Source organism: Channa argus, chromosome 7, assembly GCF_033026475.1.
Source record: "Channa argus isolate prfri chromosome 7, Channa argus male v1.0, whole genome shotgun sequence".
Classification (NCBI taxonomy): Eukaryota; Metazoa; Chordata; class Actinopteri; order Anabantiformes; family Channidae; genus Channa; species Channa argus.
Window position 1 is genome coordinate 12270723 of NC_090203.1, and position 22387 is coordinate 12293109.

General features: G+C 38.3%; 1 protein-coding gene across 10 annotated transcripts in view; it reads right to left on the reverse strand.

Moving 5' to 3' along the window:
* Positions 1-22387, reverse strand: part of adam22 (ADAM metallopeptidase domain 22) — a 56978-nt gene that overhangs the window by 33481 nt on the left and 1110 nt on the right. For 9 of the 10 annotated variants that reach the window (XR_010914759.1, XR_010914760.1, XM_067508989.1 and 6 more), the window contains exons 3-5: positions 19247-19323; positions 5863-5929; positions 2242-2324 (exon numbers count right to left, since the gene is read on the reverse strand). Coding sequence is in view for 7 of the 10 variants with exons in the window: in XM_067508989.1 (XP_067365090.1) it covers positions 2242-2324; positions 5863-5929; positions 19247-19323 (227 nt within the window). In the remaining 3 variants the exon portion in view is untranslated. Of the gene's footprint in view, positions 1-1221; positions 1270-2241; positions 2325-5862; positions 5930-19246; positions 19324-22387 lie in introns of those variants that run through there. The other variant, XM_067508995.1, reaches the window with a different exon arrangement.

Sequence of the window (22387 nt, forward strand, 5' to 3'; positions counted from 1 at the left end):
TATTATAACGGTAAGGATAAAGTACTTTATTTGTCATTATACATACAAGGTGTACAACGAAATTACAATGATCGGATAGAGGGTTAGTCCTGAGCCGCTGCGACCAAGTGCACCGCCACTATGGGCCAACCTGACCTGGTCCCTAACATTCATTTTAGTGGTAGGGAAAACTGGAACACTCGGAGCAAACACGGGGAGAACATATAAACTCCACACAGTAAGGCCCTGTCCGGTGTGGGGATTAAACCTGGGAAATTCTTGCTGTGAGGAGTGCTAACCACTTATCCACCGTGCTGCCCAATACCAAATAATAATGTGTTGTGTTGTGTCATGTGTATAAGATCATAAGGCATGTTATGTTATGCCCCATTTCACTTTACTTTGTTGCATTTAGCGTTGTTGCATAATTTGCTGTGCTGAACAATTCCCAACATGTTACCTCAATTATATGAAATAAGCAAACCTTATTAAAAGACAGAGCTTTGCAGATCGGATTTCACCCAGTGAATTTACCCCAATGGAATTCACATGTGTGCAACAATTATTTCAGTAATTAGGCCTGACATTGTGCTGTACACTGTCAGCAATGTGTAGATTAACATTAATTTATACAATATTTGCTGTTACAGAAAAACCTTTGATTTATTTAAACTCAATCACAACTATGTGATAGTACGGAAGCTGGGAGGGGCCAGGGAGAAGAAAAAAGTCAAGGGACAGAAAAAAGTAATCCATGCACACAAATTATTTGGAAATCCAGCTTCTCTCATCATGTCATTTTGCTCCTTTCTGAATTTTGTCCTAAAGTTTTAAACGTTTTCACAGATGTCAAATTCACTAAATTAAAGAATGGACAAAGACACACAAAAGTTATAAAAATACTTTTTATGTTGACACGTTGTTCATTTTGATGTTAAACATAAAACTGTGTCATCAGGAAAAAAATTGAACATCAGCACTTGAACATCTAAATAGATCAAAAGCTACTGTATCCACGTTTTCCATTTTGTATTAGTGCACCAACAGTAAAGGTGGTGACTGTCAAGTACTAGCGACTGGGGACAAATCCAGAGGGGGCAGAAAAAAGCCTGCTGATATAATTTGCAAAACGTATGTTTTCCGAACTCATTGTGAAGCATTATAATTCAAAATGTTCAAGTTTTATATTTTAATTACCATCAACATCTATGCCATACTTTATTGATTGTATGTAGAACTCACTTAATCTGTAGTGTCCATTTTTGTCAGTGCAAGTCTTCACATGTTGGTCTAGTGATCAAAACACAAACAAGGTCACTGGTTTGAGTCCAGCTCAGCTGCTTTTGTTAGTGTATCTTCCTGTTTCTCTCTCTTGTAAACTGTGTTTACACTGACTCTTTTTCTATAACACCAATATGCTTGGACCCAGCTTTTTGCTGCTTGCAGATATAATTTAATAGAAAATGTCATTACAATTGAAAATTATTTAACATACATTTCTTGAGGCAGTGTATACTTTTCTTTACTTGTTTACTAATATAGTATTATAAATGCTGCTTTCATTCCCTTTTGCCATAACTTTTTAAGACATCTAAATAATTAATGTAAAAAAAAAAACAGCATGTGCAAAATAAACTGTTTACTCTCAAGTGTCAGCGAGAGCAGTGTGAGTTTTTTGGCCTTAAAAAATATATTTTCCTTTCCGAAAATGTGCATATGTGAAAATGTCATATTTTAAGCTTAATTATTCATAGGTGATTTTATTAATACAAGCTGTATATTGCCCACACACACAACAACAAATAATGTGCTCTATTGCAGCTCATCTCCTCATACATACAGTATATACACACATAATCACACATACTCTAACTCACACATCTACAGTGAACACAGCAAGCACGCATTCCTCCAAGTAGGCCTTCTTCTGACCCGTCTTTCTGACAGAGCACTGTTCTGTTTTAGAGTACAAACTCTAAAAATAACAACACTGGAAAATGCAGAAAAGGAGAGAAAAGAAACCAGCAGAGAAGATGACAGGACAAACTAAGAGGAAGAGGGGCACATGCCTCTGTGAATGATAATGTGTGTACTGAAAAAGGCAGAGAGACAGGCAAGGGCTGGGTAAAACTAATTACACTGATCTAATGGATAAATGGGAGCAAGATGCAGCACCATGAATCACAGAGGCAACAATGCTGAATGAGAATCACAACCATAAACACATATAAAAAGTCATACACACACAACATTTGTACTTACTGTAATCCATGACAAGTTGAAAGAGCCACAAAGGAATGAGGAATGTCCCTGACCTTCCCCTGATAGTAGCAGTGCTCCCCACCCTGTGAGCAAAGCACAAACACACACACAGATTAAGTTCATACAAATGGCTGCCTCCTAAAATGTCTTATACATGCAAACAGAAAGAAATATTCGGCTTGCTGCATACATAACTATATTCCATCAGAAAATTAGTCCACAGAGATCCCTCACTCAGAATTGATTATCTAACATGCACAAGTGCAAGCATGATCTGGTGTTGATACAATCTGTGTACTTGCTGTGTGTGTGTGTGTGAATGTGTGCTTGACTGGACTTGTGGTATTTTGCACTTAGAGTTTACCCCAATCCCATTGTACCCTCTGTGCATTAACTGTGCTGTGTCTTCTTATTTTTCCCCAATGTATCCACAGCATCGGCCACTCTTAAAACTGTTTCCATCTTTGTTCCATCTCGTCGTTGCTCGCTGTGAGCCCATTATTTTCTGTCTTTACCTCCATACATCTAAATGTATGCGTGCTGTGTCTCTCCCTCTCTGAGCATTTGTTTTCTATAACTAAGTATGATGTCTAAGTGTCTAAGTGCTCTGCAGGCCTTCTCTTCCTGGTCCATTTCTTGCTCCCTAACAGCCATTAGGCAGGAAGTTGGTCTCCCCACAGCTTTTATGTGGGGATCAATTTCTGCTCTAGAATCTGATGCCATGCACAGCAATGCATCGCTACGTCAACTTCTTCCTCCTGCTCTCTCCATGGACATAATCTGAATCCCAATCCATCCCTTTCTTTTAGATGAGTATGAGGACAATCACATGCGACCTTTCGTGTTATTAACTACTTGTAGAGAAGTGATTCATGGGCATTATTGTGTGGCTACAGTATGTCTCCACTATGTTAAGTAGTGCATGTCTATACTTATTTTACAATGATTGGAACATAGTGGGGGCATATTTTGCTGGTGTTTATTTCAAATTTACAGAAATGTAAGCTACACACATTTTACGGATAGGGTTTGAAGAACCAATGTAGTTCAAAGGGGTTCTCAGAAATGCATAGTAATACAAATGTCTGTGTATACAGTATATGAGTGTGCAAGGATTTATTTGCATAAAGAGTTATCACTGAATTATAGGAATGACATGATCAGCCATGCTGTGATTAATTAGCATTTTCTTTGTACTAGAGTGTTACAGTGTTTGGCTTCCTCTCTCCTAATTATGTAATGATTCTTATAGGACAAGGAAACAGGCTATGAGACAGAGACTTCCACACTAACTCTGACTCGTTTTATTTTTGTTTTCACAGTATCAGATCCAACAAGGTCAGAACTCACAAATGGGCCTAAATCTACCTACAGTGAGAAGACTGTGGCTTTACGAAGAGGGAAATTAACAACAGCAAAACAGATAGAAAGGTAGATCATATGAATGGGGTTCATTAATGGAATTTGCAGAATTTAGGTTGATAAACCCACATGAAGAGAGAGAGGCAGGGTAAGGAGAGGGAGATGACTGTGAAATTAAGAGAAAGAGGGAGGGCTATTTATAAGTGACTATACTATCCCAACATCTCTCCTTCTCCTGTCGTCCTGAACCTTCTGCTCCACTTCTCATCAAAGCAAGAAACACCAAAAGCCCAGTGCTGTGGATACATCCTCAGAGTTTATCCTGCTAATGTGGCCTGGTCTGTGATCTCCTTAGACCCATGTAAGAGTAATTAATCTAATTTGGACAACACAATGCACAATGAAAATGTTGAGGTCAGACAGTTGACAACCAACTAGGACAGAGACTATGAAAGTCTAAAATGTGAAATCTAAAAGCACCACAATTAATAGATCATGAATACAAGGTGCAATGTCATATCCATTAGGTATATTATTTATATACAGTGGAATATATACATTACATTTAGTTTGTTTATCATCCAGCAATGTTTCTTTCTCATTTTATGTTGCATCTTTGTCATATTTTAGGAGTATGGGTGTAGCCCTGGCATGTATATAAAAAACTATACACATAATCCTGAAAAAAGAATAATGAAATGAAACTTTCTTTGTTAAAGGGGCCAAAACTAATTGTTCAGCAAGATAATTTGCAAAACCACGTCTGTTCCATATACCTTCTTGACTTCCTCATGTGTTCAATATATTCTGGGTTATTTAAGCAATATACACAACAGATATTTTTGTAACTGTAATTACTCAAATTCTCCAATACAGACAGCTATGGTATGGATGCAATTTTTTTGTTTAACTGATGATTTTGCATCTGTTATGTGTTCACTTTATTTCATTTTAAATGTAAACAAGTAGTGAAATCACATTTAGTTGTGGTATTTGCTGCCTGTTCTACTTGTGTACTTCGTGAGCCAGGAGAGACATGGAGTTGACCTATTACTACAACTTGTGCTACAACTTGTCTCACATTAACTTTCTTAAACAGCATGATTTAATAACTAACCCAAATGCTTCTTCTTATTATTATTTTTATTTCTTACTTTTTAAAAAGGAAATCATGACAAAACAATCAGCAGAAAAACTAAATTTTAAACATTCGTCCACAAGGTTATTTAATTCACAGATTGCTGGAGAATAAGCTCCATAATTATGAGTGACCATATCGTACCATGAGAAGAGTAATAATGTGGATCATTCAAATCTAATATCTTACTAATCTGCTACTTAGCTGAGTAGATCCTGACCAACGTAATCCCCTCATTTATGTGAACATGACACCTCCTGTAACTAAAGCTCAGATTTTGAAGGATTATCACAGCAATCTTAATCTCATGTTACTTGAAGGTTTAAGATACAGCTACAGTTCCACTTCCACTGACATCTATGCTGAACAGGGTGTCTAGATGGGCACTTACCTAACTGATGAACCAATACTAAGCAAAGGGAGGGAGAGGGATCTAGAGGGCCGACGGGAATTGAACACAGCTGAGAAAAAATCTTCAGAGGAGGAAAATCAGCCTGTTTCTCTTTTTTTTTAGTTGAATGAATATGCACCACATCACATGATTGGTACATCTGAATCTCTACACTCAGCAATGAAACCCTCTTGTACCATCTTATAACCATAGTGCCAACATCTGATCAATATCTGGAAAATGATTTGTTTGGACAAATATCCTTCCATATTGGCTCTACTTTTACAAAAAGCTAGCGCTAGATGTGTACTTTTTTGCTTGATACCAAGCCCAGGAAAAACTGTTGGGTAGTAATTCCCTCAGGGTTATTGAATACAAGTGATACCTTTCACCTTACACATTCAGCCATTTAATCTATTCTTGATGTGAAATTTCTGATTACAGCAGCTGTAACAATGTCCTCAACTTTTATAAGTGGTATTTAAACCTGGCTGATATCTGGACATACGGAAAACCAGATAATGATCTGGCATAGTAGTTCTGGGTGGATTGTATAGCATGCATTTGTCATTTACCATCAATTACAGATTGCATGTTAATTTTAGAGGCAAATAAATGGTCTTATTAATGTCAACCTACTGGAAAACATTACATCTTCTATAGTAACTGCAAATGATCTAGTAGTTAAAGAATGACTAAGCATGAGGAGAGATGATCTGCAGAATCTTACATTGGTGATGACTGTCTTCCCTTTTTCGGTCAAATGCCTCTCCATATACCCCATAGACAGAAGATCACTGTGAACAGAAAAAAGAGAAAAGAAAAATTAAAGTTAGAAAATGTGTGATTTTCATTCAAGTTACTCAGATATCCTAGTATGCTTGTAATTTATGGGATGATTATATTCAGTCTTGGCAGCACAGAAAGCTTCAAAGCATCAGCTGTGCTAATTATGAGCCGTGTACAGGGATTAGACTATTTCCAGCCTACAAACTCACACAATTTTAAAAATTAAGCCTTTTATCAAATGTCTGGCGTGTGTATGTCTATCAGAACAATGGAGGACAAGAGAAGGTCAGTAAGGAGTAAAACAAGTGACACAGGCAGAAAACGAAGGAGGCAGGAAACAGACTGAGCAAGTAAAGAGGAGAAAGTGTGTAAATAAGAGGAAATCAGTGTGCGTGTGTGCTTTCTCAGCAGAGCTGGACCCAAGAATCCCAGTGGAGATACACACTGCAGGCACTATCTAAAACAGAGATGTATCAGTTATATTGCACACACAGCCACACACACACAAATGTGTTATGTGAATGGAGATTCTTTCTGTCTTTGGCCTATTTTAAAATATAATAGAGGTAAAGGTTTTAGCTTCTTATGTCACAAATATGTGACTTGAACCAGGACACACACACACACTCCTAGAAGCAAAGTAATGTAGTAGTATTGCGAAAACATACACATTGTGCATATGGTAAGAATAACCAGAAGAGCATAATATAATATAAGAAGCTAATTTCAATTATATTAAACAGAACTTAGAAATGCTCACATACTTCTCAAAAAAACAAAATCATCTGTAGAACTACTGTATATATCAGTCATGGTGCAGGAATTAACAGAAAATCTAAAATCTAAACAGGTGGGACATATTTTCAGCTTGTCCAACTCCAACAAAGAATAATGTGTCGGTATAACTTTTTGGGCCTCGGGGATTTAAGTTTAGGTTCAAATTGAGGGCCGTGAGAAAATTGTATATTATTGGGTATCATCCTACATCCTGGACTATATAGGATTATTGCTGCAGTAGTCCAATCTTTCCTTTTGTGGTTTGTTTCTCTTAGCTCTCTGTTGTAATGTAAATATCTAAAAAACTAGTCTGAGATATTTTGCAATCTTTTCTTAAAAGGTCTCACTGTAGTTTTTTTGCAAGGTCTTCTAAGACAGACTAAATAGGGTATTTGTTGTGGTCTCCTTTTGGATGCAGCATGATAATGAGGATTAAACATATACAATCTTTATATTAATGACTTGTAACTGAATGTAAATGTATCACTACTTTACAAAAGCCTAAAACCGGTTAAACGTTTTAGGTCATCAAACAACATTGTACTGTAACTGATTAAAGTACAAAAAACAAACAAATAAAATTATAAATTAAATACATCTTGATTTGCCTTCAATATTTTGTGAGCTTTCCTCTACAATGGTTTGCTGAAATTGGGGAGGGTTGCGTCAGGAAGGGCATGCGGACAATGATCCGCTGTGGGGACCCTAAACTCACGAGATAAGCCGAAAGGACAAAGAAAAAAAAAAGCTGTGCAGTAACAACCTGCCTTTCTCAGTGCGTGGTCAGGGTTAATTGCTATTACCACCACGTTTTACTGTACACTGCCAATTGGACAACAGCAGTAATCAGCCTCATTACCCCGCTGAGCTGCTCTGATCAGATTCTATAAAAATTAAATTAAGGAGGTAGAAAAAATAAACAGATTGTGGAACAGAGCAAGCACTGAAGGCACTTAATCACAGTTACAAATTCTACTTCTCTGTCTAACATCTCAAAGTGCATGTACTAACCTTCTGTTCTTTCAACAACATAAAGACCGAAGATAAGGTCTAGTAAGTGGATCTTTAATTTGGTTTATTTTGTTTCAAATATTAATTTCCATGTTTACAGTGCAGTGCAAACTCATGCACATATTTAAAGCTACATAAGATGACGAACAGTAGCTCTAAGAAGGCCAAAAAATGAGAGCCGAAACTGTGGTTACATGAGTCTTACTGTTTACTGAATCTAGATACCAGATCTATTACTTTAATAACTAAAAATGTAAAAAAAATAATCTGTTGTTTATTAACATTTTATAAATTACACTTTGCTTTGCAAGTGAGATGAGAAGATTAATAAGCACTCTTATTATTATAAATATTAAATTAGTGATGCCTGCAACCACTCAGCTTAATTTAGCATAAAAATATAAAGCTTAGGGACATAATTAACTTGCTACTGTCGAAACCTGTAAACACAACACGTTGAGGTTTTATACTAAATTTCTTACCTTTAAATGGTAAATGGCCACTTATATAGTGCTTTTATTCAAAGCCCTTTACAATGTTGCTTCTGATTCACACTTTCCCACACACACACACGGATGGCAGTGCCTCACCGTAAACCCTAATTTTGGGTTCAAGTGTCTTGCCCAAGGCCTTGCCCCACTTTGACATGTGACTGTCCTTGGACAACTGCCTTATCAGCTGAGCTACAGCCACCACTTACATCAAACTCTAGGTCACAACACGTCACTGCATGTGCCCAAAAGTTGGTAAAGGCAGTCGTCAACATGCGGACAATGATCTGCTGTGACGACCCTGAACTCACTGGATAAGCCAATAGGAAAAGAAAAAAAAAACCTTTTAAGTGTTGTTTTTACACTTCAGCTCTGGGACATCCCCGAACAATCCCAGGGATGGCAATTTAATCCCCACCTCTTCTTGTCCATATAGAAAAGCCTCAGTGTCTCCTTGTCTCTCAAGCATCTGAACCCCAATTGGCTTCCAGTGGATCAGGGCAGCATCTTGCATGGCAGCTGCTGCCATTGGTGTGTAAATGACAACCAACAGTCTAATTCTTTAGGTTCTGAACTAACAAGTAGAAAAGTGTGGACCATTTGCTATCCTTGTGCAATTTAAACTAACAAGATACACTGTGTCAGTTATTGGGTTTTACATGAGCTGACAAAACAAATTTGTTCGCATTTGACAGAGCAAGACTAGTTGTTTCCCTGTGTTTCCAGTCTTTATGCTAAGCTAAGCTATCCCTTGGCAGATGGTAGCTTTATATTTTCTTTACTGACATGTGGGTGCTTTAATTTTCTAATGTGACATTCAGCAAGTAAGAAAATAATACTGACGCACTTCTATAAATTTTCTTCTACAGGTGAAAATCCAAATTTTGCTATATCTATGAATCAGTTTAAATGGACCATCCTATGTTTACTATTTCAAACTATGGAAGAAATTAGAAGAAATTATGTTTTTTTTCTACGTAAACATCACATTTTTATTTTTAAATATTAAATGAACATTCTTTTAACAAGTTAAAGTTTTTAAAGGATATATCATCCTTATCCTCCTGCAAATCAGTTAAATGAAACACCTGACATCAGCATGCGTGTGTGCACGCACACACACAGACACACAATGAATGCTGCTTTCTAAAATGACTAATGGGCAGTTTGCTCTAGCAATAAAAACATGGAGATAAAGAAGCGAGATAAAATGGAAAAAGGGGGGGAATGGCTGTCAAGGGAGGAATAATTAGAGAGAAAAGGAGGAAGAGACAGTGAAAGTTCAAGAGAAGGAAGAGAAGAGAGCCCAAGGCCCCACAAGCTATCCCATCATGCACTGCTATGAAGCCGACTCTCCTGAAAGACACCTATATAATGTCTTAGAAGGCAAACCCCATTTGACATTTAACACCTTCATCATTATAACACCTCATACGTACAACAAAGCTGTGCAAATTAAACACACAATGTCTCATGAGACACATGTAACATTATATCTACATCTGCATCAAAACAAACCACTGTTACAATATTCACATGCTTCTGTGATGAAAATGTTCAGTCTGTTCAGTAAGTCCTGGGGTCACAAGCACACACTGTTAACCTTTGTTATGCAGGGATGTGTGTTTAAGATTCAAAGCTTATGATCTTTATCCAGCCTCATGCTGAGCACAGATGGGGGGAGCAAGCAAAGTACATAATGGTGCAGCAAGGCACACACACGGGCTTCTAATGGAGGATGGTGATAACAGATTTCAGCTTTAATTGTTACAGGATTTAAATAATTTATTTGACAGACAAAGACGCAAGCTCCCCCAACACCAACCCCCACACAAATATAATAGGATCTCATGCCATCTCTCTTTGCACCCCTGTACACCCCGTCTCCTGTTAACATGCATGCACATACATAAATAAATGTACAGCTGTAAGCAACCTCTTTGTAGCTTGGTACAGATGCACGGAGAAAATGGCAAAAACATATCAACCTCTTGATCTATCTTGGACATAACTGCTGCAAAGTTTCAACATAAGTGATGATCAGAGGGAGGCAGTTTGTATAATAATTAAGTCAAGGACTTAATTAACAAGAAAATAAGGGCCAAACGAAAACAGAAACTGAGCTAATTATTCTCATTACACCAATACATCATTACTACATGTGAAGTACGGTAAAGTTAAAGAGATTTGTGGTGGCACAAGTGGTCTATTTCATATCAGACACATTTCTGTGGCGCAAACAGCGCTTTCTCTTATTCAGTGTCTGAAATGGTAATGTCTGTAACTCTTTTGCTTATCGCCCACTGTTCTGGAAGAGAGCTTTTCTTGGACCCGTTGCCGTAGTGACATCTGTTCAAGAGCTGGCACTCAGCTGTCAATCAAATCTGTACAAGATTTTAAAGGTGTATCCACAGACGCTCCATTTTCAGCTTAAAAAACTTTGTAGGCAACCGAGAACATCCATTTACATAGTAATCACATCCTCTCTCTAAACTTTGATAATAGCCAGCCTACACACGCACACACACAAAAAGGAAACCTAAGAGCAAGGACTCTGTTTAGCTGGGAAAATGTTACACGGAAAAGACTTATTCAATTTTATTAAGTGGGTCTGCAGGAGGTAAAAATTAAGTGCACCAAGTCTGACAGTGACATCAAACTTTATTCTTCCAAAGCATTTTGTGTTGAGTTGCTCTGGGAAAAAAACATCTGATGTGGCAATACACATACAGTTTCCGTGTGTTCTTCAATTCCTCTCACGGTCTGTGTCACTATGGCACCGTGATGGAAAAAAAAAAAGCACAAAAAGAACAGATCGGCAGGACTAATGTTTATGTGTGTGTTGGGGGGGACTGGCACAAGTATTTGGGTTCCAGGCTTTTCAGTGCCTTCATGTAGTCTTTTCAAAGACTCTTCTATGCTCAATATATCAAAATAAACAATTACTAGCAGAAGGTATAAAAACAAAGCTTTCAAATTTATCAAATGCAACCATTTCAGACACATCTGCATGCAGCCACTGCAGTCATCAAATGGACTTGTGCTGCATTTATAGATCTGCCACGTAACCCCGTAATAAAAGGACACCACCAAACAAAGGACTGACCATGTGCTGTGTCAGGCCTCCATAATGAGGATGGGGGAGTAGTGAGAGAAAGCACAGCCAGAAAGAAGAAAACGGATAAGTGCACGGGAGAAAATAAAAGATAAATCAAGCAGGACTGAAAGGTGGGTTAGACAAATAAAAATGTAAAAACAAAAAAAATTGATGGGGAGAAGAGAGAAATGGGGAGGAGGTTTCTGTTTGGGGAAAGCTGCAGCTGCTCTCACCTGCCCACCACCCCCATTTCTATTCTCACCCTCCCTCCCACTGAGGCCTCATTACAGGTTCACCAGGTTATAATTCATTCACTTTCCAATCACTTATCATTTATGCAATTCCACCAGCATTCTCCATGGGATCCCTGCTCTTGTTGCACAGGGAATACGGACGCTCACAAACAACAAACTGTGATGCTAATAGGAGAGAAAAAGAAGAATCAGACAGAAATAAGAAATTCCTCTTTTCTGCGAACTGGGTCCTTTATGCATTATAGCTCTGTAGAGAAAATGTGGATGCAAGGAACAAAACAGATCATACCCAGTTTACTTTTTATGTTAAAATTATTGCGTTTTGTGTTTAACTGCATCCTTAATGCCTTTAGGTAAATGACCTCCCAGTTTATCCACTTACTCATTCAGGTTTTGTGTGGTAAATTTTGTTAACTGGCAGTTAACCATACTCTTGTATAATTTTTATTCGGCATGACAGAGGCAAAGGAATAATCCATGAGAGACAATAGTCTTTAGAGAGGCATTAGGATATTTTCCTGCTGAGAGGACAACAGCCTTCTTCTTGTCCCCTGTGTTCAGCGAGAACCAGCTCCTGGATCTCTCTTTGTCTCTACTAATCCTCCATGCTGAATGAAAGATATCAACAAAAAAAAAATAAGGGAACCAAGCGGAGGGCAGGACCAAGCAGGGATGGAATAAACAAATAAAATAAGATGGGGGGGAAAATGATGAAGCATGGTATGTAACTAAATTGGATATCATTCTGAAATTAGCATCCAGCTAGCTGGTGCTACCATAGTAGAGCTGAACACATCAGACATTATCAGTAATCATCACTGTAAAATTCAAGTCATTATTCTTTACTTGAAGATGCTTAAAAACCTTTCTGAACTGAAGGAGTTTATTAACATCTGCCATCTTCTTTACCAATGACCACAATGACTCTCTCCTAACCTTATTCACTCCCCTCTCTCTCCCTGTCTCTCTGGTTTTAATTTTCTCTGCACCCTTCTATTCTTAACAACCCGACACAAGGGGAAATGCACCAGTGCAAACTCTGTTCAATAAACACAGATGGGCTGAGACCACTTCTATTTCATTCTCTGCTTTAGGAATATGAGGCAGACTAATGTCGATGCACATATACAGCTGTGACAGTATACCTGTTGTGTTGTTTTTGAGTTTTTAAAACTAATTTAATTAATGTTTTAACCCTTTGCTGATTTGAGTTTGTGACAATTAATAAATGTTTGATTCACATCGTTTTTGATGCTAAGCCATTTTCAAACAAGAGCAATGCTTTTTTCAGAATTTTCAGATCAACTCTTCCTTTGTCTCTTCTATCGCCCTCAGGATACTCCGGTATCTTCCCACAGGCCAAAGACATGCATGTTAGATAAACTGTTGACTCTAAATTGTCCATAGGTGTAAATGTGAATGTGAATGATTGTCTGTCTGTGTGTGTCTCTCTGTGTTAGCCCTGAGATACTCTGGTGTCCAGGGTGTACCCCACTTCTGACCCTGAACTGGATAAGAGTTTAAAATAATAGATGGATAGACAGAATGATAAAATATATAATATGACACAGCCTCATCTCATGGTAAACTAAACCTGTTACACATTACCACTGTAGAAATGGCATTCTGAGCATGTTTTCATGCATACGTCCACACTTTGTGATATCTGTCTAGTTCTGGAAGTGTTTTCATACGAGGAATCACCGTGCACAGCTCAGTGCTGCTACTAATGAAATACAATAATAGAAGTTTGATTCGCCACAACAGGTCACTATTACCCCTTCTCCACTGAGACAGTGCCTATGTGCTGTGAAATTGGCAAAGTATACAGAGACATAATGGCGTGGCTCTTCAGGGGCTTTCTAGCCTGTAGAAAGTGCTTCATAAGTGGAATAAGAAGAAAAACAAGGACAGTAGATTTGGCTTTCTGTGTCTTATATTGTAGTGGCATTGGGAAATGTGGAAAGTACTGTACAAATTATCACATTTAGCAAGGGGATCAAAGATCACCGGCTTTCAGCTTGTCCCTTCACGGGTCACTAGAACGGAACATGTTTTGCATGTTACATTGGGATGTGTTTTTTGATGAGCAGGATGCCCTTCCTGCTGCAACCCTCCCATATTGGCACCAGGTTCGCCCTTGGTGGAATCCCACCTGGCGAGGTGGGAGTTGAACCTGCTGCCTTCTGCATCCCAGCCCTATGCTTTACCACTGAGCCACCAGGCCCCATTTTTCCCCCATTTATCAAGGGGATGCAAACTTTTTCACAGCTAATTGTTTTTATTATTTTACTCCTTGACCAATTTTGATGGTAATACTAGCTGAATATATCATTATCATGTTCAGGGTGTCACCTAACCTCATTCACCTAACCTAACATTCTACTACTCAGCTAGCACTAGCTTAATGTGAATTAAATGTTATGATGAAAAAAATTCTTTTTTTCGTTTTACTCTTTTTGACATTTTAAAATAGGGCGACATAAACATTTGCACCTAACTGTATTAATTAATTAACACACACTACAATCTCTGACACACTTACAGACATGCACTCACCACCTCGCTGAATACAGCAAACCTGTACATACAGCTATACAGTACATATAGTGACCTGGCTGTGATGCTGACAAAACAGAATCAGCAAAACAGAATCAGTAACAGAAAATTTGTGAGCACTGACTTATCTCACAAATAGTCACACAAACATATCTACAGACGTGATAACTAAAGCTGTGAGCTGAAGTGTGTGTGTGTGTTTGTGTGTTGATCAACATACAAATCAGAGAGGGAGAGGTTATGCTTGTGACAAGAGAAAAAGAAAGTAGGAGATGGTGATGGAGAGAGGGGGACTGTTTTGTTCATAAGCTACTCCTTTCAAGTACCTACTGTACCTCCCCCGAGCAACCACTCCACACTCTCTTGCACTTACTCAACCCACACAACAACACTCAAGGGTGCACAAAGGACATTTACATCTCTTCCTCTGTCCTCTTCTTTCTCATTGTCTTTGACTATTTCTCCCTCAACCTCTCATCCTTTCCCTCCCTCACTCTCTTTTTCTCTCATACATACTTCTCTGTGTTTTTCTCATTAAGTCTACACTAAATCAGATCACGCCTCTCTACAATAAATTACAGACCTGGGAACAGAGGAGGAGAGACAGAGATGGAGCTGGAACAAGAGAAGAACAGTGGAGCTGGTTTATAGCAATGTCACGATGCAGGGACTAAGACACAGGATACTAATGAATTAACTTGGAATGGGATGTCAGCGAGTTGGATCATATACAAGTAGAGATGTAAGGCTCCATGCACGTGGATTCACATGCATAAGCAGACAAACATACACCGCTAAAACCTCAGCATCAGCAACATTCATGTCTCAAAGTCAATTCAATGTCAGGAAAAGTCATTAAATCACTATGAAAACATCAGCTGAATAATTATTTGTCCAGCAAATGAGCCTAAAATTATTGTTGGGTAAGAAGTATTTTTAGAATCAGCAACTCCCCCACTCCAAATGCAGCCCAGAAACAAGTGGGCCAACATATTTTGGTCATCTAGTAAACCAGAAAATAAAAATGCATTCATATTATCCAAAGACATGGTTAGTAGTGCTCTAACCAGTCATCTAAGTCTTTGATGGGTTAAATAAAACACAGTTTAGTTATCAACTCAAACAATAACCAACAGCATTGTGAGAATGTATCTGGTTATGAAAAAAAGAGAATTGTGTGTTAATTAAAAAAGCAAAAAATAATCTCCACCCCTTAGAGTGCCTTTATAGTAAGAAAAATATCACAGAGCTTGAAATTCTGTTGCTAGGAATGCAATCAGTGAGCAAAGGATAGAGAATGCGCTTTATTAATATATATACAGGAGGTAAAAATCAATACGAAGTGAAGTGAAGATGTAAAAAACTTTAATCTCAGTTGGAAATCCCCAACATGAGGGGTGAGATTACAACAAAGAATTTACCGTTTTTAATTTTCCCTTTTTTTCCATTTTCTTCATTTCAGTTACTGATTTTTAATCCTCCTTGTTTCCATCTGGGCCTCATTTCTTCCGAATCATTCTTGTTTTCTCTAATTAGGACAACACTCTCTGTACCTCTTCTGCACCTGGGGCCCAACAAGATGACACACACTAAAACGCACCAGTGGCAGCTTTTCAGATAGAGATATTGACAGATGTCATGGTAGGAACAACACTCTTGACTTCAAACACATACATACACACACCCATTTCTGCTCTTGCACAGATGTACTAACACGTATGAACACATTCATCAAACCACTGAACCATTGGATGTTTGGTTAGCTTCTTTCCTTACACAGGAAATTGTAGGTATGTTTTATCCCCTGAGGCCCCATTGCTACTAAAATCTTTGAGAATGTGCACACACCCTTCACAAAGATGAATAATGCATTTAGCATTACCGGTAATTGACCCATTGCATTAGCATAAAAAATGTGTCTGCATGCGATGAATGCTGACACAAACACAGTAATAGAAATGATGATCCATTGGTGTCAATGTCAATATCACACATTTGAGAGGGAGTAGTCCCCTTTATTTAAAGCTGGTGCAACAGATTATTTCATAAGACTGTTGAGGTTATGAAACCCTCCAGTCCCACTTGGAGCTGCCCACATGTTCTTCACTGCACTCTCACATTGTTGTACATACAAAACCTATATACTATAAGAATACAAAATAATAAAGATATGTCCACTCCAGTACATTTCTTACTATTTCTGTCAAATATCATAGACATGGAACTGCTACCTCAAACCAGCTTTAATATACTAATATACTTTCTACATTTTAGATATTTAGATATTTTATAAAATATCTGTAGGAAGAAAACATTCTTTATTGCATTATTGATTGTACCACCCCCACCTTATAATTTGTGATATAAGTACTGGGGAATGTGCAAACTAATCACACACAGAACTGTGTTTTCTTGTTGGACTAATCAAGTTTTCTGTATGAGCAGGCCTTATTGTGTAACATGTGTAACACTGTGCACACCCACTGGATGAATGTTTCCTATCCATGTGCATTCTCCTCTTTAATTGTACAGCATCATTCATTATTGAGCAGGAGCAGGTGGGAGGGGTGGGGCAGAGGGCTAGCAGGGGGAGGACTGAATGGGGAGTGGGTGTGGTGGAAGCGGGGAAATAAAGCCGGGAGAACTGAATACATGCATGTGTTGGGACTGGGTATGATTAAAAAGCAGGAACAACCCCCAACGCTGCGCACATTTTCACTCTAGCCCCATAAATTGAAATTATAGCCAGCCGCCAAGATGGAGGAGTAAAAAGAAGACAAAGGGCATAAAGACCCCATGACCTACCAACCCCCTAAACATTGACACACTTCAGAAGGGTGGTATGTGTCAGTATGGCATATTAGTAATTAAAGAGATAATAACTGCAGCACACACTTTAAAATGTTTGAGTCCAATCTGTCCAAACATTCTTTTGATATTTCAGTCTACACCAAAGTGTTGGACCAACCTAAAGCTGTTTTCAAGCACACAGTAGGTTCCTCTATATAGTGAAAAGATCTGCAAGATTCAATACATACAATTTTCATAACAAAGCTTAAAGACACTAGACTAAAAATTGACATATATCAAGTGAAATGATTCCAAAACACACGTGTTTTGAATGCACAAGACAACAAAACACCTACATTCCTATTATTCAAAGTCTATGGCCAAACATCATCTTGAGGAAACTGAAATATTTCTCAAAGATGATAATGATGATGGTGATGATGTACTGTAGCACTAGAGACACATCATTCAAATGAAACTGTAAAACCCACCTCTCTTCTTTGCTCATGGCAACAATTAAACACAGAAAAATGCACAACAGCAGAGTTGCTCATTGATCAAAATGAGCGAACAAGGTTTTATTACTGGGAGCCAAAAAACAATGTTGGCCCATTCAGCTAAAATACCTCCCACTACAGCACCCACACACATCAACTGGGTTTATTCTGTCTGGCATTAAAGCATTCTGTAAACAAACTCAGTATGGATGTCAAATGGGGGATCAGTTGACAGAGAAGGGTGGTAGAGGAGGGTGATGAGAACAGAGGAGAGATGGCGGCAGCAGGAGGAGAATCTGGGGTGTACTCATTCAGACAGAGGGAAACTGGAGATTTGTCCCTTTGGGGAAGGAAAACAGGGATTGGAAACATGAATAAAACCACATGCAGACACACAAATAATAGGCCAAAACAAAACAATTAATCAATCTACAGCAGTGTACAAAATGACCACAACTTCTCAGAGATGAAGTTGAGTTATTGAATGTCTTGTTTAAGAACTCAATAATTATTCAGTAAATCCTCACTCTGAGAATCTGAAAACAAAACCTTTTTAGCCGTGCTGCTTACTAAATTACAGAAATGATAATCAAGATATCAACTGACAAATAGAAATACTATTAGAAATAGCAACTACAATTTGTTAAAGCTCAAGTGATGAAAAAGGAAACAAATGCCTTATTTTCTTCTGACAAACATTGCAAAATGGAAAAAATATTTTATTTACTATGAAATAATACAACAGAAAGCAGAAAATCCTCACAACTGAGGCGCGTGGAAATGTTTACAATTTTGATTGAAATGGGGATGCAATTACTCAAATAACAAAATACCTGCAGACAATTCTTCTTTATCATAGCTAAACAAGAACCAACATTTTAGCCTAAGCAAACAGTAGAAATCAGAAGTCACACAGTAAAATGCTCTACTGCACTGATCTCAGTCTCTCATTCTCATTCAGAGCCACACATATCAAAGCTGCTTCCCAAGGCTGTCTGGTTAGAGGCCAGTTCACTCTCTGCTAAGCTTAAAAACAGGATTTCACATCAGTGTTTGTTTTCTTTTTACATTCTGAGGGCTGATTTGTCTGATCTTCACCACATCCAGTTAAACTGAAGGAAGACTTTGTCACATTTTGTCATGAATAATGGCAGAGTTTTTTTTTTAAATGTGTGACAGCTTCTGGACAAATGTATACATATTCACATGTATGTATTATAAGACCAGATGCTACATTTATAACCATGCGTCTCACAGTGAGCTGTAGGTTTAACAGATATATGAACTGGGAATTCCTGTGTTGTAACATTTCACTTAGTAGGGGAGTGACTTCTGCTGTGAGGAGCAGGAAGCATCACTCTATACCTGCGTGTGCCAAGTTGCCAGGGTTTCTGTTTTTTGGGGCTGAATAAAACATGCCATGGTCTCATAGAATCAAACAGGAAAATAGAAAAAAACAGGAGAAGGTTTAAAGAGGACAATGCTTACAGAGAGCTTTTCACAGGGAGAATATGAGGGTGAGGCAAAAAGCTATCGAGAGGCAGATAAAGAAAGAGGGAGAAAAGAAAAATCTGGAGAGAGCTGCTTGCTTCAACAGTGCCCCGATCAATATTAGAGCCTGACAGGGCAGTGGTCTGGCCTTTACTGTAAATCACTTCCTATTATGATGGAACCTCTAAATCACACACATAAAACAGCTGACCTGCTGCAAACATATAAAAAAACATACACACACACACACACACACACACACTTAGATACTGTACACATAATTGTGCATACAATGGTCCAGTAAAGCATACTCCAACACAGAAGTCACAGACAGATGTTTAAACAATGTGGTACTCACTGATTTAGCTCCACATCCAAGATGAATTTTCTACCAAAGGCCTCCACTTGAAAGCTGGCTTGTGCCACATGGTTTACCTGAAGGCAGAAAGACAGATTATATACTTATACTACAATCAGTTCCCTCTTCATTAGTTAACTCATTATCATATGCATGGATCAATTTCCATTTATGTTGATAGATGACTACATTACTTTTCCAGGACCTATCAGCAGTAAGAGACTGTTTTTAATAAGCCATCAAAATGTCAATTTTCTTTGTTTCAATTTAAATTTCTGGGTCTCACAGCTATAAGCCAGGAAGCTGTTTATCCCATTCGCACCCAAATAAACACGGTAAACACTGACAATATGGTGCTATTGTCAGTAAATGAAAAACAGATGACCAACTGTGTGTTTATCAGCAACAATTTTGGGTTCACTGAAATGTCTATTTTAGAAGTGAATGATCTTCTGAGTTACCATATTTTCATCTGCTAGTAAATATAAATATATGTAGACATACAGAAGTGCCTTTGTTTTCTTCTATGACTGCATGTGGTGTGTGATTGATTTGGCTGGTGTCATCCTCATCCTGGGTGCTGGGCACATATGGTGCACGCTTCATTACACACTCTCAGGTAAAAAAATGTCCTCACAATCATTCCTGAGCTGGTCCAGGGGAGTCCCAGACCTGAGCTAAAACATGTATCACCCTCCCCCAATCTCAGCCCACAGGCTAACGCCATTGCAGGCTGGACACAGCATGGCAAAAGGCGGAGGAGTGTGTGTGTGTATGCGTGTGTGTGTGTGTGCGTTTTTGTTTCTATTTGAGGGGGTGTCCCTGTGCTCACCCAAGGATGACCTTAGCCCATGAAGTCCCCAGTGAGCATACTCTATTGTTAGAAGGAGTGTGTCTGCGCGTGGTCGATGCATATATGAGTGGGTAAGAGGGTGTGTGGGTGTGTGTTTTAGCACATACAAAGGGCAGTCACTTTCAATAGATGTGATGAAATCTAATCAGGCAGATTGGATGTTTAATGAAAGCTCATTCCAGCCTGACTGCTGCAGGCCAATATTGAGAGACCACCACTGGCTCTTCTTTCATTGATTTCTGAGTTATAATAGGCCGGACTTTCCACTTCTGTCTCCAGAAATATGACTGGAAGTGCTATCACAGCACTGACAGATGGAAAACATACAACAGGAAAACATACAAACCAACACACACACACACCACTTGTTTTTCTACCAAAACATCAGGACTCTTTGCTGAGCTCCCCATTGCTCATTCAGCTGTATTGTATCTGAAACTGAAAATAAGCAATGCAACAGAAGTCTATAAATAACGTTTTGTGTGTCATACATTTAAGAACTATTTGACAGATTTGTTTTTAGACAGTTTTTCTAAAAACAGCAAATAACTGATCAAACTTTGTTCCAGTGACATTACAAGTGTAAAATCTCCAGAGATTAAGAGACACAAATCGAATGAAAAAAAAACCCCGCCTGTCTCCTCCTCCTTCTAACCTGGATTTCTTTCTTGCCTAAAATGTATATTTTACAGCGTTTTAACCCCTTGGATCATAACTGACTGCCTATATAAGAATGAACTCAATAAATAGAATTTGGTACGATACATTTTTCAGTAAAATAAACTATTTATGAGCCATACGCTCAGGGTTTACATGCTCAACTTATGTGACTCCTGAGAGGGAAATACAAAAATATAAGGCTTTAAGCATAATATGAGAAATTCTTAAAATTTCAAACATGCTTAAAAGATGCTTAAAATGGAAAAATAAATAAATACAAATCTATATCTGATGGCAGATGGGTCCTGTTAGCTTGTTTACCCATAAGGCTACTGCTCTGGCTAAGGTGTGAGAGAGACAAAGAGTTAACACCTCCCTGCCTGCTACCATCTGTAGCCCTCTCCACTCTTCAGAGGTCTGGATAGGCTAGCCTACACAATCCTAACCCGCACAAACTAGAATTGCATGGCAGGTTTGCACAATGCTAATTGACTCATCGCTTGAAATGGACCCAGCAGACATGCTGCTTCACTGAACTGAGTCAGTGGACATGGTTACAGTTATTATGATTATTATTGTACTGTGTCACTTATTTCAGACAAGGCCAAATGGCTCTTGTAGGGTTTCTGGCCAAAAAAGATCCTTAATCCCGTGGGTTTTAGATGACTACCAGCAGATTTCTGAACTATTTTATCACATTACACTATTATATCCAAACATTTGGCTAAACAAAATTTAATCCACCAACAGTATACGTTGATTTTAGATATTTATAGGTAGATATTTATGTATACATTTATATGCTCATTTAAATGTATGAATTCTTGTGGGGATCAGTGCCTGTTCAAAACATATTGTATTCTGATTTTTACAATAAATATTCCGATAGTCATCTATAGGGTCTGAATGGTCATAAACATCTGAATCTAATACGAATATTCATATGTTAAAGCTAAAAAATCCTAAGAAGACACAAAGGCAAATTGTTTATCCGAGGAACCCATTAAATTTAGTTGTGACCACAGCTAACAAAGCAAATATTTACCCTCTGAGAAATGAACATGCCCTCTGGTGGTCGAGCTATATAACGGGAATACCGTTATCTTCCTCTACAGCAGTTGGCACATATTGGCCAACACGTTTCTACACAGATACACATTTTTCTGTGGTCTAATGGTACCGTCAACTATTCAGACGTATTGATCTGTCGCGAGCAGCTAGGCTATTGTTTAACTGGTCATGAATACTATTTGAATGAATACAATGCTTATTCGTGGGACTTGAGACATAAGCTGATAGGTGAGACAGCTGCTGGAGCAGCAACACATCTGGAAACACACAAGTTTCCCCCAAATAAGTAATTGTCCCGGTCGGACAGATTACCGACGAGTATCTAAATGGCGAGTGTGGACAGAAAAAAATAGTAATAACTGCAGTGCTGTTACAATGGTGATTTTTGTTTTAAATCAGCTTTTATGCAGAGTGGTCTGTTTATTGCTATAGCATCTGCAGACAATCTAATTATTTCGGCCTGATCCTAAATGTTTCAACGTGTTCTGCTTTGCTATTAATTACTTGAATAGCCTATTATTTTCCCCGTTAAGACCTAGAAGCTAAATCTACGCAAA